The 25,086-nt window shown below is 36.5% G+C and overlaps 2 protein-coding genes across 4 annotated transcripts in view; both read left to right on the forward strand.

The window, feature by feature from the left end:
• The first annotated feature begins 1,144 nt into the window (after nt 1-1,144).
• Nucleotides 1,145-17,337, forward strand: wdhd1 (WD repeat and HMG-box DNA binding protein 1). Of its 3 annotated transcripts, none has more exons than XM_016250129.1 (25): nt 1,145-1,221; nt 1,310-1,421; nt 1,594-1,745; nt 2,365-2,476; nt 3,211-3,261; nt 3,617-3,712; nt 3,958-4,050; nt 4,263-4,369; nt 4,591-4,738; nt 7,276-7,480; nt 7,600-7,772; nt 7,895-8,079; nt 8,837-9,078; nt 11,646-11,783; nt 12,240-12,396; nt 12,507-12,621; nt 12,985-13,116; nt 13,370-13,569; nt 13,952-14,070; nt 14,351-14,407; nt 14,575-14,618; nt 14,705-14,872; nt 15,181-15,320; nt 15,963-16,098; nt 16,865-17,337. In XM_016250129.1, exons 1-25 carry the CDS (start codon nt 1,145-1,147, stop codon nt 17,027-17,029), a joined length of 3,324 nt encoding a protein of 1,107 aa, XP_016105615.1. In that variant the 3' UTR covers nt 17,030-17,337. The 3 variants fall into 3 exon arrangements, with proteins under 3 accessions (XP_016105615.1, XP_016105613.1, XP_016105614.1); XM_016250127.1 differs by having other exon boundaries at nt 13,931-14,070; nt 16,865-17,336; XM_016250128.1 differs by having other exon boundaries at nt 13,931-14,070; nt 14,587-14,618; nt 16,865-17,336.
• Nucleotides 17,338-17,906: 569 nt separating this feature from the next.
• Nucleotides 17,907-25,086, forward strand: part of LOC107564951 (GTP cyclohydrolase 1-like) — a 15,275-nt gene continuing 8,095 nt past the window's right edge. The window contains exon 1 of the mRNA XM_016250130.1: nt 17,907-18,395. Within this exon, the coding sequence (XP_016105616.1) occupies nt 18,050-18,395 (346 nt within the window). The 5' untranslated portion in view covers nt 17,907-18,049. The remainder of the gene's footprint in view (nt 18,396-25,086) is intronic.

The raw sequence follows: 25,086 nt of genomic DNA on the forward strand, positions 1-25,086 counted from the left end.
GTGTGTGTGTGTGTATACTGTGTGTATATATGTGTGTGTGTGTGTGTGTATGTATGTGTGTGTGTGTGTGTATTCATCCCGGTGGGGACTTAAACCTGAATACACACCGACTCATGGCTACTCGTGTCCTAAATAGAGGTCCACATGGGGAAACAAGCTTATAAATGAGTTTTTTTTTTGAGAATGTAAAAATGCAGAAAGTTTTCTGTGAGGGGTAGGATTAGGTGTAGAGCGATAGAATATATGGTTTGTAACGTTACTGTATAAAAACCATTACGCCCATGGAGAGTCCCCACAAGGATTGTAAACCAAACGTGTGTAATTTTTTGTATTTTTGTATTTTTTTTTAGTCTTAAGTACAGATATATGGAAGGTATTTCTGCCAATTTAAATAAATCAATTCAATTATGAAAATGAAAACCAGGTAAACAATTTAATAATAGAAAACTGTACGCACTCTGTCACTTAAACAATAAACCCCGCCCACTGGTTAACATATAATTTGCATACAGGTTGACTTTGAAAATTAAAACAAATTAAATCTGTGAAATAAACGAGACAATAAAAAGAAACTTTAATTTGAATTGTGTTGCTATTATTGCGTGAGCATTAATTAAAAAAAAAAAGCTTTGTAAAAACTATATTTGCATATTCTTTTTCATGTTTGCCTTTTCATTTTAATATTGGCAGTTTCGCCTCGAAATTGGATAAAAATGTATATTATGTAAGATTATACAAGTAAATTAAGATGCAATTATCCATATTGTATATTACTACAATTTATAGTATAACTGATCATTTTAACTATGTTGTAACATTAATTATTGAAATTGTTAATGAATGTTGTTAGCAAGTTACATTGGACTATAATACTTGATACAGAGTATAGCAGTAGAAATTAATTTTAATGTAATCAAGTTGGAATGCACATATTGCTGTATATTAAATAGTTAATTCCAAATATGAAATAATATTTGTACAATATAATAATTTTTCTAATTGTATAAATATTTATTTTTACTCATTTTACCAGCAGACACGTTCTGTCCTGTGTATAATATTAGTATTTACATTTCACCTATTTTACCAGCAGCCACTTTCACTTGTCACTTGTTTTGTATCTGATTATCCCCCCTAGAGCATCATGCCATGTGAAAGGAAGCCCATGCGTTACGGTCACTCAGAAGGCCACACTGATGTCTGCTTTGACGATGAGGGAAAGTAAGTGACAAATGAGAAATGATAAGATGCCTGTAGTTGATGATGACCATGCTGTGTGTGGTTTCAAACACCTTATGATGTTTCCTAGGTGTATTGTGACCTGTGGGAGTGACGGTGATGTCCGCATTTGGGAAAGTCTAGATGATGACGATCCCAAGTCCATAAATGTTGGAGAGAAGGTCTATTCTGTAGCCTTGAAGGTAAGTTAACATTTGTTTTAGGTATTTTTTTTTTTTGTCAATTATAGTAATATAATTACATGAATAATGCTACAGTGAGTTTTTCCTGTTAAACACCTGAAAATGGTCAATTAAATCCGAATCCTGTTAATTTAACTGTTATTTAAATGTCAGTGTTTTTTTATCCCTCCAGAACGGAAAGTTAGTTACAGCAGTTTCCAACAACACAGTTCAGATTCACACTTTCCCAGAGGGAGATCCAGATGGCATTCTCACTCGATTCACCACCAACGCAAACCACGTCACCTTCAACAGCAGCGGCTCAAGAGTGGCTGCAGGCTCCAGGTATGACTTACTTTCAGTCCTTATCCTGCTACATTTGTATTATAAGGCATGTTTAGGTCTCAGGGTGATCATACATCCTCTTATTCCCAGACATATACTGGCCGGGATTTTTAAATTGCCTAAAACGTCAGCTGATATAAGCTTAGCAGTTTATTAGTTAAAATTGATGTAAAAAAAATCGTATTTAATATTTGTATTATATATTATTGTTTAAATGTATCGTTTAATACTCCCATCTCTGTGCTTTTGACCGGCATCAATACAAAGTCGAAACCACTTCGATCGTTTTATGATTAGTTGTATTTGGCTAAATGGTCGTTTTCTGGATCTATGGATTGTTTTAAGCTGATACATCACGGTTGAAGGCAGCGAGCATGTCACAGCATTGATTGAGCAGTTTTATCCTGCTGCCGATGCTTGAATATTGATGCAGGCGGCACTGGCAGCTGAGCTCCCAACAGGTTATTTGATTTTTTTTTTTCTTCCTGTAGAGGTCGGAAATTAGTTTTTATTTCTTTTCCCTCTTCAGATCATAAAGATCTGCAGTGCCTATATGAGTCTCTGCTGGGCTGAAAATGGTGGAGAATGAAGGCGCTAATTTTGGCATTCTGTTTTCCAGTGACTTTATAGTGAAGATAGTGGAGGTGGTGGACAGCAGTCAGCAGAAGACCCTACGTGGACATGACGCTCCCGTCCTCAGTGTGGCTCTTGACCCTTCTGATGAGTTCCTTGTGAGTGTCATGGTGCCTTTTTATGGTCCGCTGTTATTTGTGAATGTGGCCAAATTAAGAATTGCTCATGAATTAGTTCACAGTGTCATATTTAATGCATACGTTGCCATTACCATTTACCATAACCATTTACTGCATACATTACCATTTGGCGTCTGTAAGTGTATTTAGTTTTTTTAAGAAATTAATATTTTTGAGTAAGGTTGCATTAGTTTGATCATAAGTGACAGCGAACACATTTGTAATGTTACAAATTATTTTTATTACAAATGAATGCTGTTCTTCTAAACTTTATATTCTTCAAAGAATTCTGAAAAAATGTTGTGGTTTCCACAAAAATATTAAGCAGCAAAACCGTTCAAAAACTTTCATTGATAATCAGAAATGTTTCTTGCAAAGCAAATCTGCATTTTTGACAGCTCATGTGACACTGAAGACTGGATTAATGGCTGCTAAAAATTCAGCTTTGCGATTACAGAAATAAGTTATGTTTTAAAATATATTCAAATAGAAAACCGTTATTGTCAGTTGTAACAATATTTCACAATGTTACTGTTTTTAACTGTATTTTTGATCAAAGAAATGCAGCCTTGGTGAGCATAAGAGACACTTTCAAATACATAAAAAAATCTTATTGAACCCAAACTTTAGAACAGTAGTGGATATATGTTGTTTGTTGATGTTTAACATGTTCTTATGAGTCTTTTTATTATGCTCATGTCACTTCCTGACAGGCTTCCTCCAGCTGTGATGGATCAGTTACTGTGTGGTCTATTGAGTCACAGGTATGAGGCTTCGTCAGTTGTTATTACAAAGGAAAAACATGTACAATGGGGTCCAAAAGTCATAGATACCTCTTTATTATGTTTATTAATTATTTTATAGTTATAAGTAGTTGTAAGTTATATTTTCAGGATAATAGTTTTTATTTAAATCAGCTGAATTCAGATTTGAGTTTTAATTTCGGGATTTCGAAAAATAATTTTATTTAAAATAAAACCAAATTCAAAAAAGAACACTGCAGTATATCTATTTTAATTGTATCTCAGCCTATCTTTGTTCTAAAATTTTAAATAAAAAAATGGTTTAAATGTATTTTAGATCTGATGTAAAGCTGGTGAACTCTGTTGCGTGTTTTAGACTCAAGTAGCTCAATGGAAAATTCTCCAGAAGTCGAGTGATGTGAGCAATGCCAAGTCTCTCTGTAGGCTTGCATGGCAGCCGCGTTCTGGAAAGGTATTGACAATTTCACACACACACACACACACACATATATATATATATATATATATATGGCCTCCTTTGACTTCAAAATTCAATTTACATTTTCAAGTTTTCTCTTTGGTTGCTTCCTATATAACGGCTTTATGAGCACATCAATCAGTCTCTGTCATCTATACAACTCCCATCACCAGTATCTTACAACAGTCGTGATATTTAAGATTAAGTTTTTTATTTGTTGTGTGTATATATGTGTGTAGCTGCTTGCCATACCGGTGGACTTGACCATTCAACTGTATGACAGAAACACATGGACACATGTCAGCACGCTCTCCGGTGACCTCATCTCACAGGTCAGTAGAAAGCAACTCAGCGATTTACAGTGGAACAGTTAAGAGCAATATGATTAGAAAAAGGTCATTTATAGATTGTGGAAATCTTTATTAGCATTACAATTGTGTGTTAACCTTTCACTTACTGTATCAAATGAGATAATGTATTGTTTGGTAAAACTTGTGCGTTATATTGCAGTGCGTAATGTTATGTGCAACCTTTCTCTTCCCAGGTTGTTAATGTTGTGGTCTGGTCGCCGTGTGGGAAGTTTCTGGCTGCAGGAACAATTGGCGGAAACCTGTTGATTTGGGATGTAGAGGCCAAACTGTGTATTGAGAGGTTATAGTCACATTTATGTTAATATTATTGAAGATTTTGGCATTTTTTTATGATTTTGGACAGAATGTGAATATTGTATTGTCATTGTTGCATTATACATCTAATATAACAGCATTCAATATTGTGTATTTAAGGATGTCTCTAGGAAGATGGTCATGCTACAAGTCATTTCAGACTATAGTCTGTGCAGTGATGATGTTGTTGATTTTGTACCATTACAGACAGAAACACGAGAAAGGGTTCACTGTGTGTGGGATGGCGTGGCATCCCTCAGGGGGCCGGATCGCTTACACTGACACCGAGGGCTGCCTCGGGCTCCTGGAAGGCGTATCGTCACTGTCGTCCTCCTCCACTGTCCAAAGCACCAAGGTCAGTCATACCTTCAGGCTCTCACCATTTTCATTAACAAGATGACCCGTTGAATTCATTTTGGGAGTGATGACTGATTGAATGTATTTTTAGTCCAGTGCCTGTATATAAGATTAGTATTGACCAAGTTCAGAGGCTGTCATATGTGGATCAACTTACTTTGTTGTGTATTTTCAACAGTTTCAATATGAAAAATAACTTTTATATTGATTCAATGGATTTATTGCATTTTGGGGAAAAAATAATCACATTTTATAATAAATCTTTGAAAAGCAAATCTGGATTTGAATTTTTTATGTTATTATAACCTAAAGATGTTATGTGAAAGTTTGAAACAGAAAATAGTGGTTTTCATCTAGCCACTTTCTTGGTAAAGAAAACACATTTTTACTCAAATTAATCAAAATGGATTTATAGCGTTTTGGAACCAAACTCTTCATGTCTTTTCCAACTGAAATATTCAGTCACAAAGAATTGTTCATTACACAGAATCTGTACCAATATCGTGGACCATAAGCATAATTTGGCCACTGAGTGTAGTTTGGGCTCCTCCTCAATGCATCCTGTAAATGTTGTCATACACTCTTAAAAATAAAGGTGCTTCACGATGCCATAGAAGAACCTTTTTTGTCTAAATGGTTTCATAAAGAACCTTTAACATCTGAAGAACCTTTACATTTCACAAAAGGAGAAAGAAGGTTCTTCAGATTATAAAAAGTTGAGAAAGATGATTTTTTAAAGAACCTTTGACTAAACAATTCTTTGTGGAACCAAAAATGGTTCTATGAAGAACCTTTTAAGCACCTTTATTTTTAAGAGTGTATGTCTACTAATTTCTTAATTAGTAATTTTATAGGAGGAATTGAATCATGTAGACAACAGGTTAAGTCAAAATATTAATATGCAATAGCGCATAAATATAGCAAAAATGCTCCTCTTTAAAGTTCTTTTTCTAGCTGACAGATGAGCTTATGGACACTAGGGCTGTGCGATTAATCGAAATCGAATCGAAATCGCAATTTGAGACGTTGCGATGTGAACGCGATATTACTCTGTTCCAGAGCATATGCATGACTGCCAGCCTTGAGTTTCAGTCTTACTTGCCCTGGGCAAGAGTGAGCGCACCTCCGTTCTCCCCAATCAGCATTGCTCTAGCCAACTGCGTAAACACCCAACATTAAAAAAAAATTTTGGATTGGGATTTGGGATTATGGCATCTACTTGGTCAGATCGATAGTTAAGCAAATTAAAACTAAAGAAAACCTTATGCAACTTAAATTAATTGCAACAATAAAAGAAAATTTCATCATGAACAACAATATCACATTAATCCACAGAAATTCCAAAATGACATTTCCCTCATATTCAACTTCCAAAAGTGCATTCATCTTTGCCATGTTACATTCATTTAGTTGACTAGTGCTATACGCTGTATTAACAAAAACATTAATGGCATAAATAAAAACACTTACACTGACAAGCTACGCAATATCGCGTTCATAATGAATGCGACTCATCTGCGATTATGAACGCGATATAGCAGTGATCTATGGCTCTGTGTATTAAATGCCGCTCCATCTGAAAGCACGTGATGGAGATTTACTATTCACAGAACCGGCTTTACTGACGAGATGCGCATGACAATCACATGCGATTTATCGTGCAGCCCTAAGTTTGTTTGTTGATCACAAAGTACAAAATAGATGAGGAAAACTAGGAAACCGGGTGTATTCAAAGCGCCGCCATTACTGTCTAGAGTGCGCTGTGATTGGTTGAGCGGATATATCGCATTCTGCAGGAAAGGGAGACTGGCGTTTGTCGCGGTTTTGGGAAAAAAAAGGGAGAAAACATGACAGAATAACTCGGCAGATATCGCATTTTGCGTAAATTTTTTTTGGCGGAAATTCAATTTTTTTAAAAGTGGCGTTTATGGCGCTTTGGAACCAAACTATACACATTTAGTTCCCACTTTAAGTGAACCTTAGTTCCCAGGTCATCTACAAGATGGATTAAAATACTGATAAAGTCAAGAAAAGATGAGACATAAACACATGACAGTATGATTGAAATGTTAAAATGTAAAAAAAATAATAATAATAATAAAATAAATAACACACATTTATTCTGTGGCACCTAAAAAAATAATTTGGCGCCTAAGTTTTGTTCTTATAGGAGCCATTGCCTTACTCGATTTTTTTTGTCTGGGGCCCTGTATTATTACTAAATAATAAAAATACACAAATTACTAATTAAATAAGAAAAATTACTATTGTAATATATTGCAGTAAAAAACAAAAACAATTAGCTGTTAATAATAATAATAATAATAATATTTGGCAATTTTATTTATCTTTGCAATTTGATAAGTCACAACGCAAATTCTGTTTTGTTTGAAATAATTGTGCAGCCTTTATTATTGTTATTATTATTATTTATTATTTATTAACAAAACTTATAGTGGTGGTGTTAACCTTTTTCTTTTCAATTTAGTTGTAAATACTTGCATGTTGTTGTTTTTTTTTACTGGTGATGTTTAGGCCGCTGCAGCTAAAGAAACAAATGACTACGATGACTTGTTTGATGAGGATGATGACCGGATGCTGGATGAGGGCATGAGTGACTCGCGGTCTCCGGTGAAGAAACCCATCATGGAGGATGATGACGACGACGATGACCTCATGCCTGCCACGGGCAGACCTCGGAACAGAGGGTCCTTCCTGGACGACGATGACAATTCTCAAGGTATGAGGCGTCTCAGTAAAGCAAGTAGTGTAGGCAGTTAACTTCAAATCAAGGACATTATTAGTAGTGAAAGAGTCATTAAAGCACTTTAATTAAAGGTCAGATGTTTTGGTCTCAAGATCCAGGTTCTGTAAAACTGGATGGTGTTCCAGAGGAGGATGGCAGCAGTGCTATTCTTCCTGCTGTGGGTCCTGCAGTGTCCCGTCCCGTATATGAGGGTCCCATGCCCACACAACCCCAAAGGGCTTTCCAACCGGGATCCACCCCAGTGCACCTCATGCATCGTTTTATGGTGAGGAGAAGCTGTTGCTGTTGTTGATTCAGTAAACAGTAACAGTAAATATTTGGAAATCTGGATGTGATTTTTTTTAAAATATAAGATGGTCTTGTAAAGTTCCTTATGTTCTTTCTCAGATGTGGAACTCTGTGGGCATCGTGCGTGGCTATAACGATGATCAGGACAACGCCATTGATGTGGAGTTTCACGATACCGCAATCCATCATGCCATGCATCTCACCAACACCCTGGGCCACACCATGGCCGATCTATCCCAGGAGGCTGTGCTGCTGGCCTGTGAAGGAAATAATGAGCTTGCCAGGTACAAGATTTTAGTTTTAATTATTTACTTAGTTTCTTTAATTTCTTTAGTTTGGACATACTTAGTGAATTTAGAGTTATTTTGTATTCAACAGGGATGCTTTCATGGTAATCAGATTACCGTCAGCAGCAGCTGATGTGAACCTTGCTCTGTAGATTCCCCTTTGTCCTCAACTGCGTGCTCTTGTTTACAAAGCAAATTTACACTTTGCCTCCATTTTTATCTGCGTAACTACTAATCCAGTAGAAATCCGGTAGTAAATTTTTTGCCTGTGAATGAAATGAATAAATGACAATAGGTGTCATAGAAGTGGTATTTCAGATAATGAGGATATTTGGACACGTGGTAAATTTGAATATTAAGAAACTATGGTACTTTTTTTTTTTTTTTATAACTGGGAACTGGTTTTCTGTGGAAATGTAAAAACGATACCAGTGTTACATAATCATACCCTGACACTTGTTGATTTGGATACATGTCATTTTCAAGTAAGTCAATTCCTTAAACTTAATGACAAAAAGATTAGAAAGACATGTAGAAAGAATATGAAAACTGACATGTCAAAAATATAAATTAGAGACCTTTTTAATTGACATCCAGAACAGAATAACAATGGTAATTCAAAAACAGAACATAAATCCAATTTTTTTTATAATTAAAAACAAAACAAAAAAACAAGTAACGGCGTCAAATATTTTTAAAATATTTACTTTACCTTTGTAAATGTCTCTTTTACTATTTCTCTCTCTCTCAACAGTAAGATCCAGTGTTTGCATTTCTCTTGCTGGGACACTCATAAAGACTGGATAGTGGATCTTCCTAAAGGAGAGGATGTTCGTGCATTGTGTTTGGGTCAGGGCTGGGCGGCAGTGGCCACCAGTGCTTTGATGGTCAGACTGTTCTCTGTTGGTGGAGTGCAGAAGGAGATCTTCAGCCTGCCTGGAGATGTGGTCTGCATGGCAGGACATGGAGAGCAGCTCCTCATAGTGTGTCACAGAGGTACTAATGCGTGCCAATCTACTTTCGGTTAGGGGTGCTCCGATTGATCGGCTACCGATCACTATCGGCCGATAATCACGTTGGGATGTTTGATCGGCGGTCTCTAAAAAGGCTGATCTCAAAAAAACGATCTCAAGCTGATGACGCTGCTGTGAGAGGTTTGGCACGACATGCAGCGGCACCGTCTCAGTCGCTGTCCGGCGCAGGTGAAATAATTATAATGCTGAAGGTGAGGTACTCACCTTCATATTTCTTCATTAAATAACTTATAAAGTAATTTTGAAAACCTTGTGTGAGACGTAAGTTCACAAACAGCGTGAGTGAATCACTGCACACGCTCTCTCAAAAATACGCAAATGACTTCAAATCACCACACATCGCATCTGCACTATAAGCGAGCTGCACACTGCACAGTTGACAGGAATTGTCACTTGCACAATCGAGGCAGTGTTACATGGTCACTAAAGTTTAAAAATTGCATTACTTTTTAATTCTTGCCAGTGTTTAACCATTCAGCGCACGCGCGCTCTCCTGGAGGCCTTGTGTTCATGCACACTCGCAGCACACACACATATAATGCCAGGTTCACATTACTCCGTTTGCAGTGCGTATGTGGTGTGTATTTTTTCCGCGCTCATGTTGTCAAGTCAAGTTTATTTGTACAGCGCTTTTCACGATACAAATCATTGCAAAGCAACTTTACAGCAAATTAAGTTTCTACAATATTTAGTGGTAGCTTATCAGTGGTGACTGTCAGTTAATGTACATATGGCAGAAATGTACGGAAAAATCAATTTAAGACGTAATAAAACAGACGATGAACACTATTAACAGCAATTATTATATGATGCAATCAAACTTATAGCAAAATTTGGTAGTTCTGTATGTTGTTTCATGGTTGGCATCATCTGAGATCCTCTGAGGGGTTGGCATCATCTCTTCTCAGGTGTTCTGGATCCAGACTGAAGCTTATGTAAATCCTAGTTACGGCAAAAAACAGAGAAACAAATAGAGACATGATTAGCGTAGCTGCTGTTCCAACCAAGCAAAATGTATTTGTTTAACCCAAGCTAAAGAATAATAATGTGCATTTGATCAGATATAACTGCAGTAAAAGATTATGAGATGCATTATTTGAATGCTTGGCCAAAGAGATGTGTCGAGAGCAGTCAATGGGTAGATAATCTTTCTTCCTAATGGCAAATGTGTAAAATCGACAGATAAAGACATATGTGTTGGTAGTAACATGAATAAAGCGTGCACACTTCACACGGTTGCGGTCTGGCAGTGCGCTCCAGGAGCGGTGCGTCTGCAGCAATGCAGATATCGTTTCCACACCGAGTCTATGTTTGCTGCACTGCAAGCGCTGAATTAAAGTAACAGTGAATTGTAAATGTAAAAAAATTATTGTAAATGCATATTATTAACACGTATGGCTTTTTTGGCTAGGTTAAGGAAAAAGAGCACTTTTAGATAAACAAGGCAATAATAGATAGCACTCGTGGAGGTAGGAAAACAAAGTTCTTTATGAACCGCAGGATTGCTTGTAATAAAGATTTCAATGGAAAAGAAAAGGCAGTAGAGCTGACTATTTCTGTCAATGGTAAGTTCGTGATAACGTAAGAAAAGTAGTTTAAATGTTTTGCCAATTGCTTGAGCAACTTGATATATAAATCTAAGGTAAATGAAAAAGTAAAAAGCATTGAATAATGTGTTGTTTGTATTTATTGTGTTTAAACATGACTGTGAAAGATTGTATTACTGTGCTGTGTAAAAAAATAATTGCAATGCTGAAAAAGCATTTTCTGGTGACAATGTTTGGATTTGAAATCAAAATAATGGATAAATGTTGTGTTTGTGGTAAACGGCCACGGATCAGTAGTGGACTCCTGTGTGAAAGCACAGTCCATGCTGCTTCCCCTCTCACAAGAGACACCTAAGAGGGGAATTCCCCCCATTTTCAAAAATTTAATTCAGGCCCTAAAAATCCTGATTGGAGTATCACTATAAATAGTTATAAATGATAAAAAGAAGGCTTTAAAAAGATCGGTATCGGTAGATACTGCTTTCTGTGATCGGTGATCGGCCTCAAAAATCCTGATCGGAGCACCCCTTCTTTCGGTACAAGCACTGGTTTCAAGGCAGCATCCCCTTGTTTTGAACAACCACAAGCCCTAAATCATGTTCATACATGTGTATCCTTTATTTTGACTTTTTTTTGTGTGTGTGCTCTGTTGCAAAGCTAGTGCTAATAATTAGTTTTCAACTCAGTCGTAAATAACTTTATAGTTTTGTTCCTTTTAATATTTAAAGTCTATGGGCAAAGTAGCTGTAAAAGGAGAAAACTGGTCACAATTTAACTTATAAAAAAACATATTAACAATAAAAATGGCACATCTTGCGAGCACTTTTAAACAGTGACTCAAATGGAATTTATATATTTTTTCAAATAGTGCTTCTATTCAACTAAATGAGCAATCCAAATGAACTGAATCAAAAGTTTCTTCCCAACACTTGGGCTTTGTGTCTGCAAATTGGTTGAGCTTGATTGTCATGTATGTCATCAGGTACTGGGTTTGATGGAGATCAGGCCCTTGGCATACAGCTGCTCCAGCTCGGACACAAGAGACGGCAGGTCATACACGGAGAACCATTGCCTCTCTCACGGAAGTCCTACCTGGCATGGATGGACTTCACTGCGGAGGGTGAGTCACCTTTACTGTATTCCTTCATGTCGTTTGATAGTTAAGGAAATGAACAAATGAACAAAACAGCCAGGAGATTTTTTTTAACTTCAATTTCCTGTTTAACTACGGTTAAAAAGTTTGGAGTCAGTAAGTGTTTTTCATTTCAAATAAATGCTGTTCTTTTCATTCAAAGAAACCTAAAAATATGTATTACAATTTCCACAAAAATGTTAAGCAGCACAGCTGTTTCCAGCATTAGTAATGGTAAGAAATGTTTCTTGAACACCAAATCAGCATATTAGAATGATTTTTGAAGGATCATGGGACAATGAAGACTGGAGTAATGATGCTGAAAATTCAGCTTTGCCATCACAGGAATCATTTATATTTAAATTATATTAAAATAGAAAACAGTTACTTTTAAATTGTTATTATATTTCACAGTATAATTGTTTTTACTTTATCTTTTTTCAGGAACCCCATGCTGTATTGACTCTGAGGGTGTCGTACGTATGCTGAACCGGACCCTGGGGAACATGTGGACTCCTGTCTGTAACACCAGAGACAGCTGCAAAAGCAAATCAGACCATTACTGGGTTGTTGGGGTTCATGAGAATCCACAGCAGCTCAGGTGCGTCTTTCTCTTTGCATTCATTTTCCTTGACTGACAAAATTCTAATCATTCTAAATCGAAATTTCCAAGCAGCCAATGAAACTGGGGATCTTCATCCTCTTTCTCAGGTGTATTCCATGTAAAGGTGCACGTTACCCACCCACCCTACCTCGCCCTGCCGTGGCAGTCTTGCCCTTTAACCTGCTTTATTGCCAGACCACCACAGAGAAAGGCCAAATGGAGGTATGAGATAAAATCCTGGAGTCAATCTGAGAAATTCATTTAAACTATAGTATCTTGTTTGAGTACTCAACAAACATTTATTTATTTATTTTAAATTATTGGTCTATATAGACATGGGTCAGAATTATTTACTTTTAAAAACATGTTCTCTTTCATTGCCTTGTGCTATTTTATTTTATTTCATTTCATATTCTTTTCCATGTAGTATCACCGTTGCTGACCTAGACAGAAAGTCAGTTGTGCCCATCCCTATCTTGGCATCTTGGCAGTCCATTGCTTGTCTGATTTGCTTTATCATATGACTTTTTTTTTTTTTAACTGTGTAACTGAATAAGACATTATTGCTCTGTTTATATTTTATAGGAGCAGTACTGGCGGTCCGTGCTCTTTCAAAACCACTATGGCTTTCTGTCATCCAGTGGTTATGAAATTGACAGTGAGGGTCAGTCTCGGGCTGAGAAAGAGCAGCAGGAACTGTTAATGAAGATGTTCGCTGTAAGTCATTCACGTGGCCAGAACAGGAAGTTAAAGCCCGGCTAAATTCAATCCCATATGCCTGGATTGAATTTCACCGTCTGATTTCTGTAAAACATTTCTGGAATGTCATAAATCAAAACTCCGCTTTGACGCATTTGCGTAATTTTTTTGCATAGCTGGCACATTTGGTCAGATTTGTTTTTATTTGAACTGTCCTTTTTGTTATCTCATAATTTTCTTTGCTGTTTGTTTTCTGTTTGTGTGGCGGCAGCTGTCGTGTAAACTGGAGCGAGAGTTCCGGTGTGTGGAGCTGGCTGAGATGATGACTCACAGCGTTGTGACGCTCGCCATCCGTTACGCATCTCGTTCCAGACGCATGGCACTGGCACAGAGACTCAGTGAACTCGCCCTGGAAAAAGCCAGTCAGTGTCAGGAGGAGGAGCAGGAAGAAGAAGAGCCAGCCTATCAGAGGTTAGCATAGAATTCTGGGTAATATCAATGAATAAATGTTATTAATTAAATATCTATCTATCTATCTATAGGCCTAGAAAAATCAAACTCTTGAAATCTTATGTTTTAAAAAGGTTAGGCTATATATTTCTATAGTGAATACTTTTTTGTAGTTATGCTCAGCTTTAAAATACATAATCTGCATTGTGAGTGCGATATCTTTAAAATGATTTTAAAAGTCCTTTCTGTAGTCCTTTTCAGTAGTCATAATGAAAATTGATTGACCAAAATAGTGTGGGAACTCTGAATCAAATAACTTAAAAATGGTTGAAAATGGTAATGCAGGCATAGAGTATCATATGTTTTGTTTTTATATGTTTAGCCACACCAGTAGAGAATACAGAGGATCCAATCAGATGAGCAGAAGACAAGCACCAGTTGAGAATGGCTGTGAGGAGGAGGAAGAATATCCACAGGAAGAGCAAATGGATGCAGAAGAATCAACAGAGACCAGGAAACTAAGTATGCATGCTAGTTTTTCCTCCATACTCGTACCTGAAAAGTACAGTGTATTAAAGTATATTAAAGCAAAAGCTCTTTGCATGTCAGTTATATATTTCTTGATCTTTAAAATGAAAGCATTCTTTATTGACACACTTATCTTTGCACATTACTTGTTTTCAGCACAAGTCTCAAATTCGGCAGTAGACACAACTATAAGATTATGCATTTTTTAAATTGAATTAGATTTTTTAAAATTTTTTTATCTGGTTTTTGATATGAACATATTTTGACTTTCCAGGTTTGAATCCCTTCAAAAAAGGAGGAAATTCACCTGAAAGACCCTCTCCCAAACCAAGTGAGTTGAACATAAAAATAGAATATAAAGATTTCAGTAAATTGAGAAATCAAATATGAAAAATGTTAACATGGAAAAACAAAAAAAATTGAAGAAAAAAAGGAATTTGTCAGTTGAATTCTTTTTTGATGATCAAATTACAGCTTTGTATTTTTTGTGTGTCACAGCGTGTGTCACAGCGAGCAGAGAAGGACGCGTGAACCCTTTTAAGGTTAGAATTGCACAAGTTTTAAAGAAATTAAGCTCCTTTTAAATTTTTAGTTTCAAGAATACTTGATAAACATTTTTAAATTGCAGGTGTCTGGAGCAGGAAAGTCATCAAGTTCACCAGCTGGTCAGCCCAGAACAACTAATGTTTTGGACAGCATGACTATGTCCAGCAGAAAACCCGCACCTATCAGCGGCACATCAAAACAGGGCAAAGCCCCAGTCCTGAAGCCCCTGGCACCCAAACCCAAGTCCAAGGTACAGAGTGTTGCTCAAATACAAATGTTCTCCAGCCCTGCAGGGTCACACACCCTGTCTGACCCCATAAAACTCACTCTCAGCTCTGTCTGCCAGGGATGACCTGGTTATCTAGTATCCTTTCTTCCAGAATGTTTAGTTCTGATGGTAGAACATTTGTTCAGGTGAAATGTCAGAGGTGTTTCTATTGGAATATAAACAACATTATGTTCTTTAGCCAGTGTGCTACACACAAAAATCCCATGTTGTATATAACAGATAATTACATGTTTTGAGTCAGTGTTAATTTGCTAGGCCCTGTTTTTCAGACCCAGGCCACTCTGCTGCAGATGAGTGCCTCTAAAGGAAACAGTAAGAAACTGGAGGACAGCCAGTCAGAAGCAGAGAAAGTGAAACCGGCTCCTGCAGCTACACCTCCAGCATCAGCTGAGAATATTGAAAACAGAAAGTAAGAGAGATCTTACTTTTCTTACTACTTTTATTGTAATTATGTAAGAACATCAAATGATTTTACTTTCAAAGTGAAAGTATTTCATCTCAGCAGTCATCATACTAATTATATCAAATTTAGGGATGCACCATAAAAATGTAACGATTACTTTTGTAAATACCTTTTATATATTAATAAATGAGAGCAGTAGATCTGTTCTTTTTTCTTTTTTTTAAAGACAAAAGCCTTAACCTCTTGGTAGTGCTGGTCTACATTTTACATGTCTAAGTGAAATCAGGTATACTATAAAATATAAGAACGTTTACAATTTGGCATAGATAAGGTGTCTGTTATTTGAATGAAAAACTTAGCAATGATACTGTTGTTCCAACATTAATCAGATCATTGCTGATAATGTAACTCCATTATAAAATTAATTATAGTCAGTCATTATTATTTATAATCAGTATTTATTTATTGATGTTAAATTAACAAATCAATCCAAATGGTTTTTTACCTGATGTCAATCATCTCAAAGTAGAATATTGGCTGATTAATCAGTTGTTCATTACTTGTGTTGGCTGACACCACCTTTAAGTTGTCATTCATTTTAATGTTTTGTTTACTGTCTTGTCTGTAACTACAATTTACTTCCTTTAGGCCGAAAACTGGCTTTCAGCTGTGGCTTGAGGAGAATAGGAAGAGCATTCTCGCAGACAATCCTGACTTTGAGGAAATGGATGTTATCAAGGAAGGCATGGGGCGTTTCCGCACTCTCTCGGCAGAGGAAAGACTGGTAAGACTTCTCATTCTTATTGGTGCATGTGACACATGCACATTTATCTTAAACTGTTTACTACTTACTTGAGAAAATTATTCAGTCTATTACTAAATTCAGGAAGGTTACCTAGGAATTTCCCTATTTCTGTTTTATTGCACGTGTATTGGTTGTGTAACAGATTTCATACATGCACTTTCTTTTTTTTTCTCTAGTTCAATTTCCTCTATTTTGTAATTTGCTCCTAAAGCTCTAAGCCAGTTTATCCATGACAACACTGTTTATTAGCAAGTATCCTCCTGTTTTCTGATCTCCACTTACCTGTCTTATGTGTGTGTGCTTTCCAAACACTCATTCCCTCCTGTATGAACAATCTGTTCGTGACCCTGCACCCACAGGGCCACTCAGTGCAGGCAGAATGACTCTTCTCACACTCCAGCCTGGAGGGGGAATGGTTAGGACGCCTGTTGCTCTGGAAACCCTGGCTGGGGGTGTGTGCTGCACTCATTGATCTTATGTTAATGACATGGGGGTGGCATCAGGCGCTGAAAGAGTGTGTTACAATGAAGAATGGCGTGCAGCGTGAGGGGGGAACGTGCAAAAAGGGCCCCGGTGCTCATATGTGAAATGGGTCCAGTGACTCATCATGGTTAAATGTTCGCTGCTTTTGTTTACACGAACCGTGAACAAATGCATCTTGGCTAGCGGTGGCGGTCGGTCAATTTTAATTACAATAACAGGCATTTGTGTGAATGTACATAATTCCATCTTATCTTTGATTCAGAACTGGACGGAGAGAGCAAAGGGCGACTCTGACCCCAAGAAACGAAAGCGCGAAGATGAAGGACAAGTAGATGAACAAATGGAGTCGAATGAGGGCAGCACCAAAAAGAAAAAGCCACTGGATACTTCTGCTAAACTCTCTGCGTTTGCATTTAACAAAGAATAGTACTTACCATAAATTAGTTTAATGCTAATGTATTTTTACATTTTATTTTAATATTGATTTTGGGAAAAAACCTTAAGTTTTTTTGTTTACTGTAATTCTCTGACCTCTCATTCTGTCACATAGACTGCCTGCTCATTTGTGATCCACTCGTTCTCAAGTTTGAGCTCTTTTGAAAGCACCGTGCATCTCTTCATTTGCATTTGAAATGAAGCAAAGTCTCTTTAAGCAATTTGCGATATGGCAAGATGGTTAATAACTAGGTCTCTTATTCAAATCTAGTGAAATTCTGAATGCTTTGGATAAATTGTACATGTTTTTGTGAAGTTTTGTACTGTATGTAAAACAAATAATCATAATAAAAGCTAAAATATTGAATTTTGAGCCTTGTGTGCCGTTTTCTTTATTCTAAAGTTTAACTTATTCTAAGTTGAAAGTGTGTAATGTTGCTTGCACACCAGTGATGTAATGATGGGCATCCTTCAAATGTGAAGTGAATGGTTTTCTGATGTTCATCTGAGGTCACTGAACTTTGATTCTGCATTTTGAAATGAAACTGATCTGAACTGACAAGTTACCAGCTGTACAACCTTTAGGTTGCATGGTGCATTTCACTTCAGAAACACTGCTTTTATTTTTAATCATAAGAACAACATCATCCAAAGGTCTTGTCAATCCCCTTCGGTGGGTTGATCTGCCCCAAGACATCACTTATAATGTGAATAAGAGATTTCATCTTCTTACTAGACAGGTGGCCTGACGCAAGCACGTCTCTCGGCCAATAGCAATCTGGCTCCGTGACGCGGTCGCGCCTGGCGACCAATAGGAACGCGCAGGGATTAGCCAATGTTTATAAAAGCCTCGACTGTCCCTGCGGGACTGAGCGCGGAGTTGAGTTTGACAAGAGTATCATCACCGTTGAACTTCACACAAGTTTGTCTGTTACTCCTTAAACCGTATTGAAAACAGGTAGTAGTACTAAAACCGACTTTGAGGACCCGAAGCTGTCACTTTCAGGCAATCATGGAGCGCTCCAAACAGAAACAAATGAATCAAAATGAAAATGAAACCGATGCCGTGATCAATGGGCACATTGACGGACGGGTGAAGATTCCCGGATGGAGCGCTGGTGGTGCCGCCGGGAACCCGAGCGCCGCGCCGTCCTCCAGCGTGATGGAGAGCTGGCGAGAAGAACGCACTCGCAGTCTGGAAGACAATGAAATGAGCCTGCCGAGCATCGCCGCGGCTTATACCACCATTCTCAGGGGTCTCGGGGAAGATCCGCAGCGGCAGGGGCTCCTCAAAACTCCGTGGAGAGCCGCCACTGCCATGCAGTTCTTCACCAAGGGCTATCAGGAAAAAATCATCGGTGAGTTGCATAAATGTATGACAGCTGATAAGGCGTTTATTTATACGTTATTTTAAGCATATTGCAAGCTTAAGTTAACCTGAAATGCCACGCTGTCTCTGAAAAACCTTCGAGGCGAAAATTTAAACATTAGAGGATAAACATTTGAAATAAACATGCTATAAACGGGATTTTAGTTAGTGTTTTTTTTGTTGTTAACTTTCTTTTTTACATAATATAACAGAAAGTTGGGTTGTAAAAGTTGTAGTTAATCCAAAAGTGAAAATTCTGTCATCATTTACTTGTCTAAAATTTTTTGACTTTCTTTGAAACACAAAGAGAGACTGTCTTGGTCTGTTTATTAAGGACAGTGAATGGTCACTGAAGATGTCAAGCCTCAAAAAGGACTCAAAATCACCTTAAAATGGGCCAAAAAGTCCTAAGGACCCCAAAGAACTAAATCCTAAATCTTCACCATTTTATTGTGATTGTGTGAGGCTGATATTTAAGTTTTATTCACAGATAATATTATCACCCATGGTATTCTCAGGAGTAGATTGAGGAATGAATGATTCATTGATTCAGATTTGTCAGGTTTTTATTAGGTTGATTTAGCTAAAAAATGGTCTGAATGATTTGTTCATGACTCACTGATCTGGATCTAGTCAAGGTTGGCATGGTTAGTGAATAACTTAAATGTTACTAGAAGAATATCAGTGAAAACGTGGGTCTGTAACACACAAAACTATCATATGTAATCAGAAGACTTAGATTAATGCACAAGTTGTGTAGAACACTTTTCTGGTGAAATCTAATCTTTACATCTATGTCATTACATTGAAATTCAAAGATTGACCTGGAGATTCTTCGAAATCATGTTATATATTTTCACAATCATATATGTATTTTCAACACACTCTCATGTCACTTCATTCTCTTTTAAATTGTGGCTAATTCGTATTAGTATGATCGCATTCATACGTTTTCGGATCTCCTGATCTCCTTTTCTGTTCAAAACACATCGTATGAATTCATACAAACTTGACACCTTTTAAAATAGTTACATTTTCTCATCAGATCAGGTTGGTATTTTGGAGTTGTTGTGACCTAATTATGATACAGAGAATTTTGTAGCCCACAAACCATTCATCTTTTACTTTATGCATTGTCAAGCATTTCAGGTTAAAAGCATTTCCTCAAACACTTCCATGTGCCATCAGTTTGATTAACTGGCTCAACAGGTACTCCACCTCAAAGCGAAGGTTTATCTTGCATAATTGTTCACTGGTCACTCTCAGGCTGTTGTCTAAGTGGTTGAGCCAGGGTGCTGCCCACCATCACATCACCAACAACATCCCCACCTAGAAAACAGCACATCTGGACTTGGTTTGTGTAGCATTTTTAGGGCCCATGCATATGGAATGTATTAATGTTGCTTTTCTACACCAAAACACTTTAAAGCATACTGTCCTCGATGACCTCACATCACTTACATATGCATCGCTTGAACATGGTCCACAGTTCACAGATGGTATAACATGCAGTGTCACTGTGAAGCGTGCATTTGTAGAGGAAGGTCTTTCTTCAATGGGATTGGCTGAAGTTTGCACCACCCCTGCAGTTTCTTAAAATGTTCTGAAGTAGCAAAGTTATGTCTCCCACAGAAAGACATTTGAAGTGTTGAAGGAAACAGTTTAGGGATCTCAGTGGGTTTGTGTGAGGCTGTGTTGCATTTTCACAGTTTTATTGGTGATGGTTGACTCATTGGTTAATACAAGAAAAGGAAGCTGATGGTACATAGTAAGTGCTTGAATGATGAAGGTCCACCTAGATCTCACTTGATGTCACAGTATATTCACCTCTGGGTTATAACTGTGTTTCAGCTAGGGCTGAAATCTAGATCTAGATATTTTGGCTTGCAATACCTTTTGAATCAGAAGGAATCAGAATCAGAAAGAGCATTTTTGCCAAGTATGCTTGCACATACAAGTAATTTGTTCTGGTGACAGAATCTTCCAGTACATAGTGACAACAACACACAGATAATAAGAAATAAAGATAAGTGAATAAAATACACATATGTATGTATATGTGTATATATATATATATATATTTAGAAATAGACAAAAATTGTATGTACAGTAGGGATGTAACAGTATGAAAATTTCTTATCACGATTATAGTGACCAAAATTATCACGGTTATCAGTATTATCACGGTATTGTTAAAATGTGCTGGAGATGTTCAAAAAGTACCGACACATAAATCATTTCACCACGTTTTATATTTAAAAATCAACAAACAACAAATAAAATGACTTTTTGTTTGCATAATCACTAAAACAATAACATTACCAATGATGTTCGGATTTTAAATGACAACTTGACCGACAACAGTTTAATAGCATGTTGAAATATCTAATGTAAATGTTCAAATAAAGCTTTGAAAAAGTTTGATAAAAAGGTAAACCTCACATTTCAGCCTTTAAATAAAGAAAAGATATTTTGATAATTGATTAATAAACGATAATATGTATTTTATCTGCTCCATAAATAATTCTACATAACTTATCTGAATTGTTTAAATGTGTAGAATCCACATAAGCTTGATTTTCATCAACCGGTCAAAATTTACAGAAGGGCATGCAAATTCAGTCCGTTTTTGGCCAGACAGAAACTGCACACTGAATGTAAATAAGTCTCTGTAAATCCACTCGCTGACAGCAGGTGGCGCTTATGGAAAAGCAGAATTACAGCTGTTTCCCGTAAACTCCGTGGACAAAGCAGTATTGCAATTAAGAACACTTTCTTTAGGTATTACATGGAGAGAAGATGAAAACAAAACGCCATCGAATCGTTTCTGAAGACGGTCAGAACCTTCAGAGGTACATTCATATAATTAATTCATTCATATATTAATTTGTATAATTCCCTTAGCACTCTTTTAAAACCTCCCAGCTTTTCCGCCCTGTTTTCACTCAAAAAGAAACTACTCTGCATGCTGTGCGCACGTGAGACTTTTTATTTAAAACTGTGCTTTATGCTGGACAGTATTTATTTATCGCGAGTTGTTCAAATTGCGGTAATCTAATATGGTTTTAATGATAATTAAAAGATGAAACGGTAATACTAACCGTGGGGAATTTTATCATGATTTACCATCAAACCGGTAATCGTTACATCCCTAATGTACAGTTGTGGTATTTGGCATGCAATATTTATCTCATTCTCAATGTTATTCAGTAATTTCGACCAAACAGCAATTGTAGACAAATAGATTCAAAATGTTTACGTTAAGCAGTCAAATTTAAGAGGAATCTAGTTTCAAATAATTCAGGTTTGGTTTTTACACTAACTGAACACAGTGAAAAAAATCTTATTAATAGTAATAATTCAAATAAATATACACCAATACAACAACATGCATCAATATTTACTTGCATATATTTTACGAAAATATTTTAATATATAATTGGTTAGCATCACACTGGAGGTTGGGAATATCAGTGAATAACCTAAATACAACTAGAAGACAATGAAAGCTTAAAGGGTTAGTTCACCCAAAAATGAAAATTCTGTCATTAATTACTCACCCTCGTGTTGTTCCAAACCCGTAACACAATCTTCGGAACACAATTTAAGATGTGTTTGATGAAATCTGAGGGCTCTCTGACCCTCCCATAGACAGCAAGGTAACTACCACGTTCAAGGCCCAGAAAAGTACCAAGATGATAGACAAAGTAGTCTGTGTGACATCAGTGGTTCAACTGTAAAGTTACGAAGCTACGAGAATACTTTTATTGCGCAAAGAAAACAAAAATAATGACTTTATTCCACATTTTCGTCTCTACGAGCGTTGCGCCGCCACACGCTCGCGTCATGATACTGTCGTGAACACACATCCACAAGTGACGCAGTAGAGACGAAAATGTGGAATAAAGTCGTTATTTTTGTTTTCTTTGCGCAAAAAAGTTTTCTCGTAGCTTCGTAACTACGAGAATAGTAGCTACTAATATTTTAATAGTTTAAAATATTCCGGTTTGGTTTTTACACTAACTGAAGAAAAGAAAGAAAGAAAAACAATAACAAGTTATATAATAATAATTTGTATTATTTACCAGTATTACAACAAGCAGCAATGCTTACTTATAATATGTAAGTATGTTAAAATGTCACACACCTGTAAATAATTTTAGGTGATTATGCAAATAAATCGTTTTTTTTGCTACTGTTTTTGCACCATTTTTACATTTTGAGTTTTAAAAAGGATGCTTATGAAACATTTGTCTTAATGCTCAGTTACTCACGAGTCACAGACACTGGTAAAGGAAGGAAGGATTGTGAAATTAGAGAATTATTATGATATTATTATAATGCATTATATCATGTTTCTTATACTTTATGATTTTGTTGTGGTCTCATGTCAGATAAAACCATTCAAGATCCTAGAGACAAGTGATATCGCTTAATTTACAGCATTTAAGCAGCTCAGTATGGTCTCTTTTCTATATTACTCATCATTATGCTCCGTTGTCCCCTGCCCCCACTGGCTGGATGGATGCCTGTCTCTTATTTAAACGATGGAGAACAAGCCAAACCCTCAGCAGCAGTAACATTACCCTTAACCAGAGCTCTGCTGGTTGACATCTTCACAATTTCAATGGGTTTCTATGGTTACTTATTGTATTCCAAGTGTATATTTGCTTAGTGTGTAAGCAGGTTTGTGTTTAATTGAGTGTGTGTGACGGTGGCAGCGAAGCTGAAAGATGACTTCAGGGAGATGCTGATTTGATTTCCTGTTCTTTTTTGTCAGTGCCACCGTCATACGTGAGACCTTTCCGTGTGTTGTTCCTGTGCATTTGAAAGCAGCTGTTTGTTTAGGACGAGCCTGATGACAGTTCTCTCATAACAGCTGCTGCCCTCAGGTTAAATTCAACAGAGACTGATGCTCAGATCAGCTGCAGCATTTACACAACACTGCATGCATATATATAGTGTGCTCGGTTTCTGAAAAGCATGCTGGTTAGTCACCAAGCAGAACAGTGAAAAGAAAAGAATCTGTTTAAATATTAACAAAAGTCTTTCCTAGTTCTGGGAACCATGAGACAACATTAGACAAACTTGTTAAATCACTTTTATGAGGGATACTATCAGTTTGTCAGTAGTGTTTGCATAACTATTGTTACTATTGCTCATGATCATTTTTAACAAACCCTTAACCTTTAGTTAAACTTTAGCACATTATTTGTCCAGAATGTTTTTTTTTTTTGCCACAACAATGAATGTTACCTCAAATAATGCAGATTTCTATGTGATCTGATAACTGGGATAATTGTGTAGCATAGATTTCTATCACATTTTGCCATCCAAATTAGAATGAAATAAGGAAAAATGTAAGTGTTTAATTCATAATCTGGCAGGGAGTAAATAATAAAGAAAAACTAATGTTGTAAAGTACATAAAGATAGTCAAAGGTCTCACTTCATACAAAATGGAGGCTTGTGGGTTTAATCAGTGCATTATATATTATATTATAAATATAATAAATATATAATAATATATATTTTATAATATTTAATTAATTATATAAACATTATCAATATCTACACATTTAAGTAAATGATATGGGACTATTTTAATTTATATTTTCATATTTTATACAATTAAAAAAACATGAACAGAACAGAAATAAATCATTAAATCACAATTATTTGTGACAATTAATTAAAACTGATGATTGTGACAGGCCTATAGCGACCAGAATATCATAGAGACGGTTTTGAGATCTATAACACCTTAGCAACACCCTGACAACCACCCACAACACCCTGCCAGCATGATGAGGAGTTTTGCATGGGCAAACACTGCTCAGTTTTTCAAAAAATTAGTTGGGATACACCTGTCGCTGAAGTAATCCGTGTTGGGGAAAGTTACTTTTAAAAGTAATGAATTACAATATTGCGTTACTCCCTAAAAAAGTAACTAATTACGTTACTTAGTTACTTTTTATGGAAAGTAATGCGTTACGTTACTTTTGAGTTACTTTTTAAATCTGGGAAGAATATGGCACAGGAGAAGAAAGTTCAACACTATTCAGCAATAACAAAAATGAAACAAATGTGTCATTTTTGCTTATTAGTATGGTTGAATTAGATCATCGAAGGTCAGTAGCAAAGACATTGGTTAATAAAATGGAATTAAATACATAAATGATATTTGTCTTATTTAACATATTTCAAGGGGTCATATGATGTTGCTAAAAATAACATTATTTGGTGTACTGAAATGTGTTTATGCGGTTTAAGGTTCAAAAAACACATTATTTTCCACATACTGTACATTATTGTTTCTCCTCTATGCCCCGCCTTTCTTAAACACGTAGATTTTTACAAAGCTCATCGGTCTGAAAAGTGAGGTGTGCTGTGATTGGCCAGCTATCCAGTGCGTTGTGATTGGCTGAATACCTTAAGTGTGTGACGGAAATGTTACGCCCCTTACCATATTGTGATGCCGAGTTCCGGCTGGAGGGACGAGTCGAAAACATTAAAACCCATTATAAACGAGGCATTTGTTGCATCCAGTGGGGACATAATTATGGATTATAATGACTTATACTGTCTTTTTATGCGTTGCGTTGCATCGCGCCGCATAAACATAAAACCGTGTCTGCATTTGTGATCGGAGAAATGACAAACAACAAGCCCTACTCTACA

Source organism: Sinocyclocheilus grahami, unplaced genomic scaffold, assembly GCF_001515645.1.
Source record: "Sinocyclocheilus grahami isolate Dianchi unplaced genomic scaffold, SAMN03320097.WGS_v1.1 scaffold972.1, whole genome shotgun sequence".
Classification (NCBI taxonomy): domain Eukaryota; kingdom Metazoa; phylum Chordata; class Actinopteri; order Cypriniformes; family Cyprinidae; genus Sinocyclocheilus; species Sinocyclocheilus grahami.

Coding starts and splice junctions, on each gene's coding strand:
- wdhd1 (XM_016250127.1), top strand. CDS start 1,145: ATGCCATGTGAAAGGAAGCCCATGCGTTACGGTCACTCAGAAGGCCAC. Junction 1,422..1,593: donor TCTATTCTGTAGCCTTGAAG/GTAAGTTAACAT, acceptor TTATCCCTCCAG/AACGGAAAGTTAGTTACAGC. Junction 4,051..4,262: donor CCGGTGACCTCATCTCACAG/GTCAGTAGAAAG, acceptor TTCTCTTCCCAG/GTTGTTAATGTTGTGGTCTG.